Source organism: Carcharodon carcharias, chromosome 22 (genome assembly GCF_017639515.1).
Source record: "Carcharodon carcharias isolate sCarCar2 chromosome 22, sCarCar2.pri, whole genome shotgun sequence".
Classification (NCBI taxonomy): Eukaryota; Metazoa; Chordata; class Chondrichthyes; order Lamniformes; family Lamnidae; genus Carcharodon; species Carcharodon carcharias.
Window position 1 is genome coordinate 9,237,864 of NC_054488.1, and position 20,638 is coordinate 9,258,501.

General features: G+C 43.0%; 1 protein-coding gene across 2 annotated transcripts in view; it reads left to right on the plus strand.

The window, feature by feature from the left end:
* b3gntl1 (UDP-GlcNAc:betaGal beta-1,3-N-acetylglucosaminyltransferase-like 1) overlaps positions 1-20,638 on the plus strand; it is a 320,936-nt gene that overhangs the window by 56,811 nt on the left and 243,487 nt on the right. For both annotated transcript variants that reach the window (XM_041217352.1, XM_041217353.1), the window contains one exon: positions 5,284-5,379. In XM_041217352.1, the coding sequence (XP_041073286.1) occupies positions 5,284-5,379 (96 nt within the window). The remainder of the gene's footprint in view (positions 1-5,283; positions 5,380-20,638) is intronic.

The window sequence follows — 20,638 nt, forward strand, 5'->3', positions numbered from 1 at the left end:
TTTGGTAGGTAGGGGACAGACACGTGTAATCCTGAATTCTGTAAATAAAAGCTATCATGAAAAGGATTCACATTTAGTTTCATACTTCGCCAACTGACTTCGCTATTTGTCAGCCTCCACTGCTCTCTGTGGAAGAGAATTTGAATGACTAACGGCCCTCTGAGAGAAGAAACATGTCATTGATCCAGCAAGGCACTTAATCTTTAAGACCTGCATTTTCAGGAACAAGAATATGTCTTTCAGGCCTTTGAGCTTGTCCTGACAGTTAGACAATGGCTGATCTGGAACTCAACCCTATTTACCTGCCTTTGACCTGCATCCTTGATCAATTACACTAACAAAAATCTGTCAATCTCAGTTTTTGACCCAGCGTCCACAGTCTTTTGGGCAGAGAGTTCCAGATTTCCACTAACAACTGTGCGGAAAAAGTACTTCCAGATTTGACTCCTGAATGGCTGTGTTTGAGTTTTAAGATGAAACTCTAGTTCTGGATTCCTCCAGCACAGGAAATTGATTCATTTTATCTACCCTAACTCTTTCTGCTGTTATTAAGGAAAATTGTTCCAGTCAGAATATGGGAATGACAATGCACTTATAAGTAGAATGAGGGAACAGCAGAACTGTAGAAATATAGAAAATAGGAACAGGATTAGGTCATTCAGCCCTTTGAGCCTGCTTCACTATTCAATATGATCGTGGCTGATCCTCTATCTCAATGCCATACTTCTGTACCCTCCCCATACCCCTTGAAGTCTTTAGAGTCCAGAAATCAAACTGTTTCCTTCTTAAATACATTCAGTGACTTGGCCTCTACAGCCCTCTGTGGTAGAGAATTCCACAGGTTCACCACCTGTGAAGACGCTTCTCCTCATCTCAGTCCTAAATAGTCTGCCCCATGGCCTGAGACTGTGACCCCCCCACTTGTTCGAAACCCCTGCCAGAGGAAAAGGTACTTCCAGTCTGCCCATCCCTGTCAGTATTTTATGTTTCAATGAGATCTCCTCTCATTCTTCTAAACTCCAGTGAATAAAGCCTAGTCGGCCCAATCTCTCCTCATACGACAATTCTGCCATCCCAGGGATCGGTCTGGTGAGCCTTCACTGCAGTCCCTCTATGGCGAGCATATCCTTTCTTAGGTAAGGAGACCAAAACTGCACACAATAATCCAGGTGTGGTGATACCTAGGCCCTGTACAGCTACAGTAAGACATCCTTGCTCCTGTACACAAGTCCCCCTGTAATGATGGCCAACATACCATTTGCTGCCTTAATTGCTTACTGCACCTGCATGCTTGTTTTCAGTGATTGATGTACAAGGACACCTAGGTCCCTTGTACATCAACATTTCCCAATCTATCACCATTTAAATAATACTCTGCCATTCTGTTTTTCCTGCCAAAGTGGATAACTTCATATCAATGTTGTACTGCATCTGCCATGTATTTGCCCACTCACTCAGCTTGTTCCCTGTCTGCTAACCAATTCTCAATCTTTGCCAATATATTGCCCTTATCCCATGTGCTTCAAATTTGCGCACTAACCTCTTATGTGGGATTTTATCAAAAGCTTTCTAAAAATCCAAATACACCACATCCACTGGTTCCTCCTTATCTATTCTGTTAGATACATCCTCAAAAAAAGCTCCAGTAGGTTTGTAAACGTGATTTCCCTTTCATAAATCCATGTTGACTTTGTCTATTCCTGTTGATATTTTCTAAGTGTCCTGTTATCACATCCTTTATAATAAACTCTAGCATTTTCCCTACTACTGATGTTAGGCTAATCGGTCTGTAATTCGCTGTTTATTCCCTCCCTCCTTTTTTAAATAATGAGGTTACGTTTGCCACCCTCCAATCTGCTGGGACTGTTCCAGAATCTACAGAATTTTGGAAGATGACAACCAATGCATCCACTATTTCCATGGACACTTCCTTTAGTACCCTGGGATGTAGATTATCAGGCCCTGGAGATTTATCAACTTTCAGTTCCATGCATTTCTCCAGCACACTTTTTTCAGTAATGCTAATTTCCATCAGTTCCTCTTCCTCGCTGGACCCTTGGTTCCCTAGTATTTCTGGGAAGTTATTTGTGTCTTCCTTCTTATCAAATAAGAGGGTGTATCAAGCGAGAGAGGAGATAGCAGAGAGGTTGAATGTGATATCACACGGCTCTTTTGGATGAAGTCAGGAGCAAGGGGATCAACACCAGCCCAGTCTCCTTCCAACCATGTTCCCTCTAAACTGCACTGGTGCATGATCACACAGCAATAGGCAATGTGCCATGCAGGCCACACAAGAGCAAAATTCCCTTTTTAAAATATGTACATGTGCAGTCATGCATCAATCTTGTAGGGACTGCTCAGTGCAACTTCACACTGCAACTAGAAGTTAGAGAGAGTACTGCCCCTCTACCCCTCCCTCAACATTATGGGCAGGAGAGAATTGGGGTGAAGTTAACTGTATACCTGTTGCTATTTTTACAGTGACGGGATGCGTGGGGTATCTGTGTCTCATCTAAGAGTGGAGAGCACTTTAAAGTATTATAATGATCAAACTCCCACAGCAAAACCGGGAGCCTGATTTAAACTTATGGCTGCAGGCCAGGTTTTAAAGAGCTCTGGCAGAGACAGCAGCTGCCTGCAGGCGTGTAAGTGCTTTTTATAGCACTGCTTGTGAGCCAGGAGGAGCAGGAGCTGATCCCTCGTGCAAACCTTCAGCTTGTCATAGTTTCACCTCACTACCGCGATCTGCCAATCCTCCCCGCCATACAACTCCGCCTGAGCCTCCCTTCCTCCCATTCCAGCCACCATCATCTTTTGTAATTTTCTACCGCTGGCTTTACCATATACTCCATTCAAAGGGGATGGAGTATAAAAATAGGGAAGTCCTACTAAAACTATACAAGGCACTAGTTAGACCACACCTAGAATATTGTGAACAGTTTTGGTCCCCTTATCTAAGGAAAGATATACTGCCATTGGAGGCAGTTCAGAGAAGGTTCACTAGGTTGATCTTGGGCAAGGAGGGATTTTCTTATGAGGAGAGATTGACTAGATTGGGCCTGTACTCATTGGAGCTTAGAAGAATGAGAGGCAACCTTACTGAAACATATAATATTCTTAGGGGGCTTGACAGGGTAGATGCTGAGAGGTTGTTTCCCCTTGTAGGAGAGTCTAGGACCAGAGGGCATAATCTCAGAGTAAGAGGTCACCCATTTAAGACAGAGATGAGGAGGAATTTCTTCTCAGAGGGTAGTCAATCTGTGGAATTCTTTACCGCAGAGGGCTGTAGAGGCTGGGTCATTAAGTATATTCAAGGCCGAGATTGACAGACTTTTGATCAGTCAGGGAATCGAGGGTTATGGGGCAAAGGCAGGAAAGTGGAGTTGAGGATTATCAGATCAGCCATGATCTCACTGAACGGCAGAGCAGACTCGATGAGCTGAATGTCCTACTTCTGCTCCTATGTCTTATGGTCTTACCGTCTTACCGTGTTGTATTGACGGGTGCCCTGAGGAGGAACCTGTATATTATTGCAGGTCTGAGAGTCCTGAAAGAGTGTGGATGTGAAATACAAGAACCAAAAGGCAGCTGGCTCTGCAGCTTCTCTCCGCTGACCTAGAACAACAATAAACATACCTGCCCAGAGGTTGCTGGCATTCCCCTTTTCAGATCTTCCAATCTGAAAGAATTTGCAATTCAAGTGCAATTTGCAATGGCTGATTGGGTTTTTCCTGTTTCTGCCAGCTATTTCAACATCTTGCTCTGTCTTGTTCATGTTACATCTGGATGCTTTGATCAGTATCTAGGCTGAAGCCATCCAGCCACATCCAAGAGTGTCCATAGAATTAAGTATGAAGTGCAAAAAGAGCGCAATGTGGATCTGCATTTTTTTGTTCCCTTTGCTTTTTACTCCAAAAGTTGGTGCACCCAAGGCAATAAGTATAGAAAAATAGGCTTGCTGCTTTTCTGATAAACAGTAGGAATCAAGAAAGGTTGGTCCCAAGAAACAGAAATGAGTATCCAATGAAGTATGAGGTCAGCTTCAAGGGAAGAACCTCCTCATTGTCTAAACCATCAAAAAGTATAACCTCCAGAAGTAATGCTTTGCCCTTGTTTTAGTCAAACTCTTCATCCTTTTATGCCATGTATGTTGTTGCTCTTTATCAACAACTTGAAAGCAACTTAAAATGATTAAAAATTCCAAGGTACTTTGCAGGAGTGTTAGCAAACAAAATTTGAACCAAGCCAAATAAGGAGCTATTAGGACAGATGGTCAAAGGCTTATTCAAAGAGGAAGGGTTTAAGGAGAGAGAGGAGAGGCTTAGGACCCAAATAACTGAAAGCATAGCTTAATTGCCAATAGTAGAGGGATTAAAATCAGAGCTGCACAGGAGATCAGAATTGGAGGAGCACAGGGGTGTTGGCTGGTTATAGGAGGTTGCAGAGAGGGGCGGGGCAAAGTGATGGTGAAATTTGAAAACAAGGATAAGAATTTTCAAATTGAGATGTTCCTGATGATGAGCCAATGCAGGTTAGCAGCGCTGGTGGTAGGTGAATAGGGCTTGGTGTAAGTCAGGACAAGGCAGCAGAGTTTTGGGATGATTTCAAGTTTATGGAGGGTGGAAGATTGGAGGTCAGGAATACATTGGAATTGTCACATCAAGAGATAGCAGAGGCATGGGTGGGGGTTTCAATGACAGGTGAATTGAAGCGGGGCGGAGACGGGAGATGTTACGTCGGTAGAAGTAAGTGGTCTTGATGATGGAGTTCCTATGTGGTTGGGAGTGCAACTCGGGGTCAAATAGACCAAAGTTGTGAACAGCCTGGTTCAGCCTCGGGTGGTGAGGGAATGCAGTTTGTGGCTTTGGCTTTGCCAATATTTAGTTGGAGGAACTTTGTTCTCATCCAAGATTGAATGTTGGACCAGCAGTGTAACAAAAGTGTTCCAGCTTCTATTGCTGAAACAAGAGACATGTCAAAGTCTATGTTTATACTGTATAAATTGTTTATACTGTATGAATTGTAGTTTTCCCCTTTATATTGGTTTTCTTGCAAAATGTCCTGATGAGTGCAAGACGAAAAGCTTGGACATGTCTCTTTTTCAGCAATACTCAAGTTCTGTACTATCAAACAGCTATTTGTTTTGGCTTCTGTTGGAGCTCTCTTCAATGGCAATTAAACTAAGGAGCAAAACCAGGTTCAGTTGCATGTATTTTCTTTATCTTATTTCATTTTTCTATAAGTTCACTTTGAGTGAATATGTCCTTGTATTTTTGTAAATAGATAATTGGTTGCCAAGTTAAGAGAGAACCAGAGGGCTCTACTGAGCGTTACACACGTTGGATTAACAGCCTGACACAGGAGCAACTAGTTACACAGGTGGGAAAGACTTTCATTTTCTAACATTGATGAAGTATATTGCTCTATAGTTCCCTATTCATATGCAAGATGTCTCTAAATGATCGGTACAAGACCATGTCAACTACAACCAGCGCAATATGCTTGTGAAAGCCAAGAAGTGGCTGTGGACATCTTTTTCAAGATGCTGGTTTCCTGGAGCTGGCCGTCCTCTGAGGAGTAATCCAAGTAACTTGTTTAAACCACTTCCCCCTCATCACTCTCATAAATAATGCACACCAAATTCCGGTTTGTGAAGGGGCATCCTTCTTTCTGACATGATGCCACCTTCTGGTGCTTTAGTAGGTATTAATATTAATCAAAACATTTGAGGTGTTGAGCTCTCAGCCAAACAGTCAAATTCCATGTGTCAAACTACCAGATTGCGCTATTAGGACAGAGGTTCCATGCAGCTTTTGCTGATCCGAGATATCATTTGATTTGCTCCAGAAATTTGGCAAGCTGGTTACAGTAGAGTTGAAAGAAGAATCCAGTCAATCACAGACCAGTAACAATGAGTTTTGCACATCATCTTTTAATGAAGGGATGAAAGGTATTTTTGTTCTGTGCATGATGTCTTCTGTTCATCATTCTCTGAATACATTTACATGTCTGCTTAGATTAACATGAATTGGGTAGTAGGCAAGTTAGTGGCAACACTGCCACATTGGTGTGCTGCTACCGTGGATTTATTACCAGACCAGATTTTGATTGTCACTGGGCCAGGTATTTGATGCCACATTGCAAGTTGGGTTCCCTCACTGAATTCAACCCTTATAATTCCACCAGAGTAGAGAGAGACATTAGACTGGGACCATGGGAGCCAGCTGCTCCACTGATCTGTAGATCTGTCCTCTGATTTTTTTAAAAAATTATTCTTTCATGGGATGTAAATGTCACTGACGAGGCCTGATGTAAGGTATTTCTGTTCTGTGCATGATGTCTTCTGTTCATCATTCTCTGAATTCGTTCAGGTTATAGGCAACACTGCTGCACTGGTGTGCTGCCATAGTGGATTTATTACCAAATAGTTGTTTTTGATGGTCACTGGAACAGGTGTGTTGTCCGTCCCTAATGTCAGACCGACACTGAGACCCGTGACCATCCGGAAATCCATCATGTGTGCAATTATGTGCGTGTACTTAGTGCAACGGCATGAAGTTGGAAATCACTGTTTAAAAATAAGGAGCTGCCCGTTTTAAGACAAAGATGAGGAGCAAATTTTTCTGAGGGTAATGACTCTTTGGAACACTCTTCCTCAAAAGAGGAAGCAGAGTCTTTGAATAATTTTAAGGCCGAGCTAGATAGATTCTTGATTAGCGAGGGAGTGAAGGGCTATTGGGGTAGGTGGGGATGTAGGGTTGAGGTTATGATCAGATCAGCCATGATCCCATCGATTGGCAGAGCAGGCTCGAGGGGCCGAGTGGCCTACTCCTCCTCATTCATATGTCCGTATGTAAGGACTTTGGAGGTGAAGCACTGTATGGGGGTCGGAGGGGGGGAAGAGTGATCAAAGTAACTGCTGCAAAGTGTGCCCTGCTGTAACACGGGTGTGCGCAGTAAGTCTTCATTGAGCTAAGATAACGAGGGGAGGAAATACTTACTGGCATGCAGACCTTGCCACAAGTTATTTGAGATAAGATGATCGTATTTATACCTGATCTTTTACATCCACTGGGTGGTTGAGTTAGCACTGATTAGCAGCAGGCCGCATTCTCCCTTACACTCTGTACAGCTAGCCTCTGTGGATAGTGCCCCTAGAAATAGCTCTGACCTGGAAAGATTCTGCAGTCAGGTTTCCTCCATTCCAGCAGGTGTGAAGCTTCCACCTTTCTATTCCTACTGACCCATAAACAGTTTACCTGAGTTTCCACAAACCAAGTATGGTGCGTTAACTGACAGTTTACTTGTGACTGTTTATAGTCTAAATGCTGCTTAAAGTGAGGACCAGAAAGATTCTGACCTGAATGACCTATTTCTACGTTTGATAGTATTTCCAAGTAAATGTAGCATTTTACTAAGTTGAGTTGAGCTAAGGACTGAAATTGCGTGCCACTGTGATCTTTTTATTTGTAACATGTACTTAACAGTAACGGGTTTCAAAAATCATATTAATATTGTCCCAGTACTATTTTGAGAGGAAATTAAAAATAAACATAGCAAGTTGCTGCTGGAGGACGTGATCTATCTTAGTCTTTTGCTGAGTCTCTCGATATATAAACAGATGCATCTGGTGAAGATATTATCTGGCAGAGAAGCAGTTGCCTTGTGAGTATATCATTAGGAAGTGAAGAGTGTTCTCATGAGAGAAAGATGCTCCAATATATGCCTGAAGCCGCTCATCTTCTGCCAAAAAACAGATTATGTGAAGCAAGGGAGGTGGTCATAGTTAGCGGTTGTGCAACCAGGCATGTTGTTCACAGCAGGGACATGATCTGCTTCAGTTACTGTTGACCAGGTCATCTTGGCAGGACGTTACATGTTCTTGGTGTGAAGGCAATTACATCTCGGGATTGAGTCTGGAAGGAAAAGCTGTCAGGGTCAGTATTGTGTGTGTTTCCCTGGCAGAAGGGCATGCCTGACGATACAGAACCAAACCATCTTGTTTTTATTACGTACTTTCAAAAGGGGAACACCGTACATTTCCTCCTTCAGGTTGGTTGTTGCAGATGAGCTCTTAGCAAAGACTTGTCTGCTGCTCAGGTCCGAATGAGGACCTGTCATTTTTTCAGCACAGTGAACTATGTTCCCTTTGAAAATCTAGTGCCTGGCACAGAATGGACCATTTGAAAGAATTGTCAAGTGATCCACTTTGAGGTCTCAAATATAACACAGGCTTTTTAGATCATGATCAGAATATGTATCAAGGAGATCAATTAGATCATCAGTAAAAGTGGGAGTTGGTGTCATCCACGAGGATTCATTGAATGCATTCCAGCAATACTGTTTATTCTCTGCGCTACACTTAGTATACAGAAGAAGCTACGCGTGCTTATTACAAACAGCCTCTACACTTGATACACTATCAGCAAAAAGAACAAATTGTGCCTAACTTGGAAATTCTCCTGGCAGATCCAATTTTTCTTTCCTACACCTTGAAATGAGTTTCCTGACTACTTGATAGGATAAATCTTATGATTTTGCACACCCAGAACAGAATTGCGTGACACGTGAATGCATAATCAGAATCTGGGCACATTGACCTTTGCACATGAATTGTCCAGACGTGCTCCTAGAATCATAGAATGATATCAGCACAGGAGGAGACCGTACAGCCCATTGTGTCTGCACCGGCTCTCGGAGGGAGCACTTCACCAGTGCCACATCATTGCCTTTTCCTCGTGGCCCTGCAAATTTTTCCTTTTCAGAAAATGATTCAATTCTCTTTTGAGTGCCTCGATTGAACCTGCCTCCACCACATCCTCTGAGGGGTGCATTCTAGATCCTAACCACTTGTTGCATGAAAAAAAAAAGTTTTTCCTCATGTCACCATTGTTTCTTTTGCGAATTATTTTAAATCTGTTCCCTCTGGTTCTTGATTCTTCCATTAATGGGAACAGTTTCTCCCAATCTACTTTGCCCCGACCCCTCATGACCTTTGAACACCTCCATCAAATCTCCTCTTAACCTTCTCTTCCCCAAGGGCAACAGTCCCAACTTCTCCACCCTATCTACCTAAAGTAAACATCACGTCACATGAAGCTCTCCGCTGGAGGCACTAAGTCATAATATGTACCTGTGTACCTGCTGTCAAGCTCCACATTCGCTAAATACTGCTCGTTTTCTCTCCTGTTTTAAACGTTGATGATCTCCAGTATTATAGGCCCTCACTGAGGTTTAACAGCTAGGACCTGTCAGGCCCATCCTCGCAGGCTTGTCACCAGGCCTAATTAAGGTGAAACCTTTGGGACTGGCTCAAAAAAAAACCTTGTACTCCATGGATATCGAAAAGATAAAGGTTTTCTTTTCCAAACAAATAAACTGCAAACATTTCATTATTCCTCAATGCAGAGCTAAAGGCCAAAGTCAGTCCCAGCCCAACATCACAAGTCTTATAATGTGAGTAATGTTTAAAGCAGAAATGATTTGGCAATTTTGCTGCTGATTTGAGCTTTGCATAAACAGCTACTAGAGTTCTGGTAATCTTAAACAATGCTACGATTGTCTCAAATGTTGTAATATTTTTAATATATAAATACTTGCCTTGTGTTTGCATATTATATTATGAAACACAAAAGAATAAGTTGGTTTAATTTGAAGCAATGCTTCAGATAAAAGAAAGACTTGCATTTATATATCACTTTTCACGACCACTGGATGTCTCAAAGTGCTTTACAGCCAATGAAATACTTTTGAAGTGTAGTCACTGTTGTAATGTAGGAAATGCAGCAGCTATTTTGTGCACAGCAAGCTCCCACAAACAGCCATGTGATAATAACCCAATAACCAGTTTTTGTGATGTCGATTGAGGGATAAATATTGGGATGGACCTGGGGAGAACTCCCTTGCTGCTCTTCGAAATAATACAATGGGATCTCTTACTTTCACCCAGGCAGGCAGGCAGGTGGGACTTTGGTTTAATGCCTCATCCAAAAGACATCACCTCCTGTGGTACAGTGTACCCTTAGCTCTGCACTGGAGTTTGAGCCTTGATTTTTGTGCTCAAGCCCTGGAATGGGACTTGGACCTGGAACCTTGTGACTCAGGCAACAGTGCTACCAACTGAGCCACAGCTGACACTAAATGTTGTTTTAAATGGGTCAGATTTTGCTGTCAAAATAACGGTGAGGATATGGCACTCCCTGTTAAATTTACGTGCAAATGATATACAACTATAGACAAGGGGCCAATATGCAGTTCAATTTGAGTATCCAAAAGTTGCTGTCCAAGTTGCACTCTTCCACCATTAACTTTGTGAAAATGGCATGTCTGCTTGCCTCATCTTTGAAATGATTTAAATGGTGTGACGCTCCTTTGCTCGCGTAGTAGATACAAAGTAAATTCATCACAGAAAGTTAAGCCTTGTCTTTTGTAGTCTTAGTACCCTTTTAACTGTGGTAAGTGTCAATTAAAGCCAGACCACACCTCTGGCACTGAAAATGAACTATTACAAATATAAACTCACACTCCTTCAGCATTTAATTGTTGTAGATTTCAAAAATAGAAGATTTGAATTTTTCTTTAAAGTTATCTTTTTTTCTTTTCTCTCTCTCATCTAAATGTTCTTTCCTTCACTTTATTTCTCTTTCTGTACCTGATTCGACATTGAATTCACCAGCTCTCATTTTCATTTCCTTCTCGGCTATGGCGTTGTTAATGTCATAATTGTTCAAGGAGATAATTGATTAAGGAGATACGCAGTTGCTTGTCTTGTTTACTCTGGTTCCCGATGCCCTGTTTCCCTCCATGCAAGCAGATAATGTGCTTTCAGCAAATCAACAGGTGAAACTGATTTGGGCTGAAGAATGCAGGGCCAAGTCTAACAACTAAAGGCAGATGCCATTAAATGCCCTGACAGTGCAAAATATAGTTCAATAACTTCTTATCCCCCTTCTCTCTCTCTCCCTCCTTTCTGTCCACGAAGTTTTGTGTCCTTGTAGGGTATTGTTCACTGGGGACAATTTCCCTCTGGTATCTTGATAAGTGGTCATTATTCATGTGTAATTCTTAAATGGTGACTATCAGAGGTTATTGAACTTGGACCGCTGCAACATTATACATCTACATTTCCAGCAGAGTTTGCTGGATAGTGAACAGGAACTCTGCCAAATTCACCCACCTTCCTTCCAACCCAGAAACACTGATGCAAGTTGTACCTGGCAATGGAACTTTAATAGTGTAAAATACATTTTATATGTTAGGTTAAACTTTGTGCCCTGACGTTTTATAGCCACAGCACTCAGTCAGCAGCATCAAGGCTCTGTATCATTGTGACCAGCAATGGGACCTTTAAATGGTTTCTTTCACAGTTTTCTTTGGCTGGCAGAGTTTTAGACGACCTGTTTTTCACTGGGTTTTCTCTTCTGTTGGTCTTAACTCAGATCAGGAAATGTGTTGCTACAATCACATCGCTACATGCAAAACCTATTCTCATTTTTCAAATTTTCATAATGTCGTGACACAATTGCATAACAACACTGCTCCTGAGCGTGTGCACTTACTAAAATATCACCACCAGTCAGTCCCATGTGGGGAATGCTGGGCGCCACAGAGCGGGCATTTACCAGGAAGAAGGGTTGCAGGTTACCCAACAAATGCGGGAGAGCCTCACTTTCACGAAATTAAGGCTGCAATGCAATATATTTCTCCTCGGTGTTCACTGGCTTACTTTTTTAGTTCCATGAGCCTGTTTGCAGCCTCATTGCAATTTGGCATGCAGTCACTATGGGCTAGATCTTTTGCTTTCATTGTCTGGGCGATAATCTGCCAACGCCTGTTAGAATCTGCCAGATTGGCCCACAGACAGTGAATATAAAAATTTCTCCCAATCTGTCTTAATGGAGCTGTGCGCTGTACTGACAGTTCAATAGATAGCAAGAATATAACTTCAAAAACTTTCTCATGATGCTGTGTCACTTTTAACAGAAATATTATTACATGTGAAAACTTTCTATGACGGTGCGTACAAAGATTCGTAGGTTATGGCAATATTTGCAGATAAAAAGACTCTAGATTGTTTACTAGGGAGCATATGTTTCGGTTACAATCCAGTCACGTGAAACATGTTGGAAAATCTCAAACTCTACCGCTTGGAGACTCCGTGATTGCATGAATCACCAGCTGTTGTACTGAGCTATAGAGACATAGAACAATTGTAGGATTCTGTTGAATTAGTTGGATTTCAGCTGCAACAACTTTGGGGCAAACCAGCTTTGGCTCAGTATTGCTGGGCTAATGAAGGCAAAAATCACCCAGAGTTCTGGTTCCTGATTGCAATCCACTGACACTCGCAAGTGTGCATTTGCGATAATTGGGCAGGGTCTGGTCTACATCGGATGCGATAGTCATGGCTCAGTCAAGTCCTGATTTTAACCTACCAAAGTTCATGGCGTATAAGTCAATCTGGTGTATATGTCTATCCAGTGTATAAGGGGACCTCTATTTTTTGGCAACAAAAATTATGTTTTTGCGTTTCCTCAGCACACAAATCACAACGCCCCCCCACCCTCCCAAAACCACTATTTTCGGTCACAATATACAATAATCTCATTAGTAGTCAGCCTCAATTTTTCACCCCACAAATGGACATCTTAATTGGGTGGCATTCCACAGGGATCATTCCCTCCGGGACACCCTGGTTCACTCCTCCATCACCCCCTACACCTCAACCCCCTCCCACAGCACCTTCCCATGCAACCGCAGAAGGTGCAGCACCTGCCCCTTTACTTCCCCCCTCCTCACCGTTCAAGGGCCCAAACACTCCTTTCAAGTGAAGCAGCATTTCACTTGCACTTCCCTCAATTTAGTCTACTGCATTCGTTGCTCCCAATACAGTTTCCTCTACATTGGAGAGACCAAACACAGACTGGGTGACTGCTTTGCAGAGCACCTTCGGTCTGTCTGCAAGCATGACCCAGACCTCCCTGTCACTTGCCATTTCAACACACCACCCTGCTCTCATGCCCACATGTCTGTCCTTGGCCTGCTGCAGTGTTCCAGTGAAGCTCAACACAAACTGGAGGAACAGCACCTCATCTTCCGACTTGGCACTTTACAGCCTTCCAGACTGAATATTAAGTTCAACAATTTTAGATCATGAACTCTCTCCTCCATCCCCACCCCCTTTCCGATCCCCCTTTTTTCCAATAATTTATATAGATTTTTCTTTTCCCACCTATTTCCATTATTTTTAAATGTATTTCCATCCATTGTTTTATCTCTACCTTTTAGCCTATTTCGATCCCTTCCACCCCACCTCACCCCCACTAGGGCTATCTGTACCTTGCTCGTCCTGCTTTCTACCCTTAATGTCACCTATTAGCACATTTCTTAGCTAATATCGCCACCATCAACACCCCTTAGTCCATTTGTCTATGACATCTTTTGGTTATCTCCAGCTATCGCTGGCCTTCTATCCAGCTCTACTTGTCCCAGCCACCCCACTTAAGCCAGCTTATATTTCACCTCTCTTCTATTTTTCCTTAGTTCTGTTGAAGAGTCATTCGGACTCGAAACGTTAACTGTGTTCCTCTCCGCAGATGCTGTCAGACCTGCTGAGTTTTTCCAGGTACTGTTATTTTTGTTTTGGATTTCCAGCATCTGCAGTTTTTTGCTTTTATCTTAATTGGGTTGCAAGGAGCAGGCAATATGGGTGGTGTTGTGAAGATGCATTCGGGTTTATGACGTGCTCCACACAGGGCCGGCCCTGCATAGCAAATGACAAAAATGGTGATTACCCACCCTGGTATTTCACTTTTATACTTGATGTATAACATGACCCCCCCGTCTTTGGAAGGATTTTTTTTTTTAAGGCTTCAAAGTTCAATTTATATGCTGACATCTACAGTAACCCACCCAGCAGTGGAAAGTAAGATCTGGTAGAATGTAAAATGGTGGATGACCCAAACCCAGCAAGGCGGGGCGCGTAGATTAAAATCGGGGCTATGTCTGAATTTGAACCCGAGGTATCTGCACACTACTGGTGCCCTTTAAAGACAAGAAGATTGGGGACATGAAACTTCCAACGTTCACCTTTCAGATCAGTGATGGAGCGAATACTCACGTTCAGTCAGGCCAGTTCCAATCTACTGACTTTGCAGAGTCAGTAATGCAAGTAGGAACTTGAATCAGCCCCAAGATTTTGTTAAAAGCTCAAAGGAATAGGTACAAAATACCAACTCAACTCTAAATTCAAACTTGCTGCAGCACAAGGAACTCAATGGGATCTTTGTAGTCTTATGGACAATCTGTAAAACAGGCAAGCTCGGATCAGCTGCCCGTTCTCTAGATATTTTGATTTCAATTGAAGTGACCCTGAATTAAGGACAATAAAACTTGTGCCATGTTCAGCCCATTGAACAGCCTAACATGAGGTGGAATTGTAGTGGACTGACATTAGGGATAGGATTTTCTGTCCCCAGCACCAGTGGGCATTGTCGTAGGTGGGACACTAAACATTGGAGAGCTGTTAAAAGTCAATGGCTCTCCAAACTTTCCCATCCTGCCTGCGATGCTGCCTGCCAGTGTCGGGTCCGGAATATGCCAGCTTCGATTTCCTCCCTTCCTTGTAGATTTCACCTTATAAGAAAGTTGAGTAAAAAATAAAAACAAAAAACTGCGGATGCTGGAAATCCAAAACAAAAACAGAATTACCTGGAAAAACTCAGAAGGTCTGGCAGCATCGGCGGAGAAGAAAAGAATTGACGTTTCGAGTCCTCATGACCCTTCGACAGAACTGAGTGAATCTAAGGAGAGGGGTGAAATATAAGCTGGTTTAAGGTTGGGGGTTGTGGGGGGGGAGTTGTAGGGATAAGCAAGCAGTGACAGGAGCAGATAATCAAAAGATGTCACAGACAAAAGAGCACAGAGGCGTTGAAGTTGGTGATATTATCTAAACGAATGTGCTAATTAAGGATGGATGGTAGGGCACTCAAGGTACAGCTCTAGTGGGGGTGGGGGGGCATAAAAGATTTAAAAATAATGGAAATAGGTGGGAAAAGAAAAATCTATATAAATTATTGGAAAAAAAGGAAGGGGGAAGAAACAGAAAGGGGGTGGGGATGGAGGAGAGAGTTCAAGATCTAAAGTTGTTGAATTCAATATTCAGTCCGGAAGGCTGTAAAAGTATGACCCAGACCTCCCTGTCGCTTGCCATTTCAACACTCCACCCTGCTCTCATGCCCACATGTCCATCCTTGGCCTGCTGCATTGTTCCAGTGAAGCTCAACGCAAACTGGAGGAACAGCACCTCATCTTCCAACTAGGCACTTTACAGCCTTCCGGTTTTCCCACCTATTTCCATTATTTTTAAATCTTTTATGCCCTGCTAGCCTTCCACCCCACCCCCACTAGAGCTGTACCTTGAGTGCCCTACCATCCATTCTTAATTAGCACAATTCGTTTAGATAATATCACCACCTTCAACACCTCTGTGTTCTTTTGTTCTTTTATCTGTGACATCTTTTGATTATCTGCTCCTATCACTGCTTTCTTGTCCCTACAACAACACCCGCCCCCCCCCACCCCACCTTAAACTAGCTTATATTTCATCCCTCATCTTAGATTCACTCAGTTCTGTTGAAGGGTCATGAGGACTCGAAACGTCAACTCTTTTCTTCTCCGCCGATGCTGCCAGACCTGCTGAGTTTTTCCAGGTAATTCTGTTTTTGTTTAAGAAAGATGAGTAGATCAGCTTACCAGCTGACAGACTAAATTTCTCATCCTCCTCCAACATGATCTCACTTTGCAATTGTTTAAAAAAAGAACGTGTTTTTGTAAGGGGTCAAGTTATAAATGGAATGTTTTATACAGAATAAATTGCCTCAGAGAGCCATTTTGTAGCTATTATTGGTTAAATAACAGAAAATGTTGGCTTTCTCATGTTAAGACTGCAGCCAATTTAAATGTTATCCTCATTTGGCATTTTCGACTTAATTTTTGATAAGATCAAAACGAGTAAAATAAGTTGCTGTGTGCATTGCCAAAATTCATGTGACCCTCTCCAAATTTGGACAGTGCTGGCTCTGAATTTTGAGGAAATTGTTCATTTTCCATTGCTTTATCTCTCCCCTTATATGCACCAGAATTCTCTCATGAAATGACTGGTGTCAAGAGTCTTAACCTTTGCTGTCTAGAGTGTTGGACAGGATTCCAGGTACCATGAACTCCTGTTCAGGGAAACTTTGGGTATTCCCCCACCACCTTTCAATTCCAAGCCTCCTCTATTCTCTTGCACTTTGTGGCTCATCTTTGCTCTGATACCCTGAGGTAGTGAGTTCCACATTCTCACCACTCGCTGGGTAAAGAGGTTTCTCATGAAATCCCTATTGGATGATTGAATCCCTTCATAATTATAAAGACAAATGGAGCCCAGGGAAGAAGATTGTTTTCCTGGCAAAGGTATTCTATCAAATAGGTTCCTAAACCTATATATTTGGGGACTTTGTTTAGCCAGTGGAGGTCAAGAACACACAAGAGGAGCAGGTATAGACAATACAGCCTGCTCCACCATTCAATGTGATCATGGTTGATCTTGGGCTTCAAATCCACTTTCCTGACCGCCCTGCATATCCCATGATTCCCTGAGAAATGAAAAATCCGCCTGTCCCAGTCTTAAACATATTCAATGATGGAGCATCCACAACCCTCTGGGATAGAGAATTCCAAATATTCACAGCTCTTTGAGCGAATAAACCTTTTCTCATCTTAGTCCTAAATGATAAGCTCCTTTATCCTGAGACTGTGACGACCCAGCACCATGATCTCGATTCCCCGACCATTGGAAATAATCTCTCTACCCTGTTGAGCTCCTTCAGAATCTTGTATGTTTCAATTAAATTGCCTCCCATTCTTATGAACTCCGAAAAATATAGGACGAGTTCACTCAGCTACTTATCACCGAACAACTCCTTCATCCCTGGTACCAATTTAACGCACCTTTGATGTATCCCCTCCAATGTAAGTATATCCCCCCCCCCCTTAAATATGGAGACCAAAATTGCGCACAGTATTCCAGGTGCAGTCTCACCAAAGCCCTGTAGAAGTGTAGCAACACTACTTTATTCCTGAACTCCAACCTAATCAAAGTCTGAATTACGTAGGCCAGATAATTCATTCAGTTGGGGAACTGACTGACTTAGATGAACATACAAACTGTGAACCAGGAAATAGCCAAAACATGATGCATTTAAACAGGGGTAACACGAACTGTACAAAACTGTAGTGGAGTGTGTCATTTCTGAGCCAAATAGAAAGTATTTTGAAATGTTAGCCAAGGCTACAGCAGATCTCCTGTGTAACACTTTTTGATGTACTGCATTCTGCAATGAACAAGGATGCTTTGTCACTTTCTTACTGATGGAGAACCCACATTAGATACCCTCTTCAAGACAGAGGTTCCCCTTTATAAGAGTCTGCCCCCTAAATTGATTTAACACTTTCTGGAGTCATCAAAGGCCAAAAGTGCCATTGCAGAGAAGACTGAAGTACAGCATTTTTAAATAATTTTTCTGGCAATGATGAAGGAAATTGGAGATAATTTATATTCCATTTATATAGAAGAACTGCTGCAATGTGTTAGGAGTTGCATCTCCGTGGACTCATTTACACTGCAGGGCAACGAGGCACAACTGTTGTTTCAAAGTAATGAGTCTGACTTTCGTTTTCCTTAGCCATTGATTCCCTCTCAAGGTCAGGGAAAATCTATACAGAATTTCAAAGTGGAAACCAAATTAGGAGGCTAGACACTCAGGAGAACATAGCAACCATTGTAACTGTTCAGTGTATAAATAAAAATTTAGGATGCCACTCTAGTGCAGTGCAGGTGGGAATGCTGCACTGTCAGAGGTGCCATGTTTGGATGAGGTGTTAAGCCAAGGTACTGTTTGCCCTCGCAGATGGATGTAAAAGATCCTATGGCAATATTTTGAAGAGTTACTGGTGATTTGGTCAATGTTTGGATGTAAAAGATCCTATAGCAATATTTTGAAGAGTAGCTGGTGATTTGGTCAATGTTTATCCCTCGGCCAACACCTAAAGATGAATATCTAGCCATTATCACATTGTTTGTGTGACCTTGTGCATTAATTGGCTGCTGTTTCCTACATTACCATGGTAACTACACTTCAACAGGGTTTCATTGGTTGTAAAGCACTTCGAAACACCCTGAGATCATGAAAGGCACTTACATTTACTGTTAATTTGTTGCCTGGATGAACCTTGGTTACTCGTCACCTGAAGGATTCTGGCTCCTCCAGCAAGAGTGAGGCCTTTTCACCTATCATTGCTCCAGTTTGGGCTGCCATTCGAGACAAAACCTAAATGTAAGATTGCCATTGTCTGTAGTGGAGCATTATTCTCTCGTTTGAGAGCACAAAAGTTGCCTTTGGTATCTGGTATAACAAAATCTTCTCGTAGCCTCTACCAAATACATGGAAATTATTGAAAATCTAATTTAGAAATAAAGATGAAAGAATGCAACATTAGGTAGAAATGCTGCAGAATGGACAGCAGTCATTGACTGCAGCTCTGTAGTAAACATGGAGCTGTGTTTGAAGGTGGAGTGTGGGGACGGTTGAGGGCACATGAATTCCAGTGGATGGCCTTCCCGCTGCCCTGACCCTTTACGGGGTAGTGGGGGGTGGGGGGTGGGGGGTGGCTGGGGAAGGCATTGAGCAGCTGCTCACCGTTCGGCCTAGTGATGCCTTTAATTAATGGCCACTTCAGGGCCTCATTGTACTTCTGCTGGTCTTTTACCAGCAGAACGGGGAAGTCCACCAGCTTTAGCTACGTGGGCTGGTGTCAGACAATGGGGGGGTAACATACAAACATGGAGCAGGGGTAGGCCATTCAGCCCCTCAAGCTTGCTCTGCCATTCAACAAGATCATGGCTGATTGATAGTAGCCTCAAATCTGCATCCTGCCTACCCCTATAATGTAACGCCCCCTTGCTTACCAGGAATTTTGGGCCAATCGAAGGCAACCACTACTAGGTCACCCTCCTTCCCTTAACCAAGTCCCAGCCATGGCCTCTTGACCTCAGCCCCCACTCCGTCATCAAGGTAAGCCCTTGTGAGGACCCAGAGCCTGGACCTCCACTGGCGCTAGTGGGAATACAGAGCTGCCAGCCAATCGGATTGGCCAGCAGCTGTCTAAAGTAGGACTTCCTCCCAAGGAAAAGGCAGAAATCTCACATTAAAGCAATGATGCAGATCCCCGTATTAAATTGCGGGCAGTAATTAGGATTGTGGGTAGTTCCTCCATCCCGCTCCCTCCAACCCCGACTTTTTAACCCGAGGATGGGGATTACAGTGGCCCATAAAATCCAAGCCATGGTTTTGAGCACACCCCAATGCGAAGTCTTCCTCTGTAGATGCTTGTCTGTCTCAGGTTTTTTGTTTGCTGTACAATTGGAACTAACCTGAGACAGCCTTTTATTGCACTGACTGTAACCAATTCCGCTCCTACAACAGCAACAAAAGACCACATTGCACACTACATTTGTCAATGTAAACTTCCTGCTTGATGAAATATAAGGGCTTCAGAGCTGTGCCCACTATTGACAGTATGACTCTCAAGTGGGCTTTTGTTCAAATTCCCTGTCTTGCACAATATTTTTTTTTTTATTATTATAATCAGCTTAGTATGATCTCTTCCAATTGGGATCAAAAATGAACTGATTCAGGACTCTGGCTGCCTTAGTAGAAAATGGGTAAAAATTACACAATCAGCCTTTCCTGTTTATGGTTTCATTTCAACTTGTTCCATCTGAAATTGGGGGGAATAAAATCACCATTTTTTCCCAAATTGAATGATAAAGACTTATTCAATGAAGGGCTATTCTAACCATTCATAGTCAGAGAGTACGTACAAAGAATTGAGTGCTAAAATGAACTTTATAGGATGTTTGGGAAAGTAAACACTTGGTCTAAGCTCTGATAATGCGGTGGGGTCAGTGACAGTAGACACCAGCGTAATTTTAGGGTATAAAAATAATCTGGGTCCCATCCCCACAGCCATTGGCAATGTGTACACTGGCGCTATCTTCTGAGAGGTGGCGTCCTAATTGGCTGCCTTCAATTCTGCTGTCCAATTGACAGAGTGGACGGGTTCCTGAGGCTGCGTGTCTAATCAGAGGGTCTGCAGCCTTGGAAGGACAGCAGTCCCACAGGGCTCTGTCTTGAGGAGCCCTGTGAAGAGGTTTGAATTTTTGAAAAAAACAATAACCAGTACCCACAGCTGTCAGGCCAACCTTATGGAGGGAAAATTGCTGCACACAATGGCCGGATGTCTTGTCATTGACCCCCCCCCCCCTCCCCACCCCCAGCAGACTAGCCTCTAGAATGCCACCTCCCAGGGTTGGCCCTCAATGGGGGGCCTGTCTGCCACTGGTAAGATTCCAGGCAGCAGCCCCATCAGCCCACTGTTGGGCAATTAATTATGCTGATTGGCTACTTGCCACTGCTGGTGATGACCCACCTCTGGCTGGAATGCGTTAGACTCCTGACCAGATGCACAGATATGTGAATTTCCTCTTGGGTCCTACCTTCAAGTCTACGTTCCTCAGGACTGGGAAGAATCCACC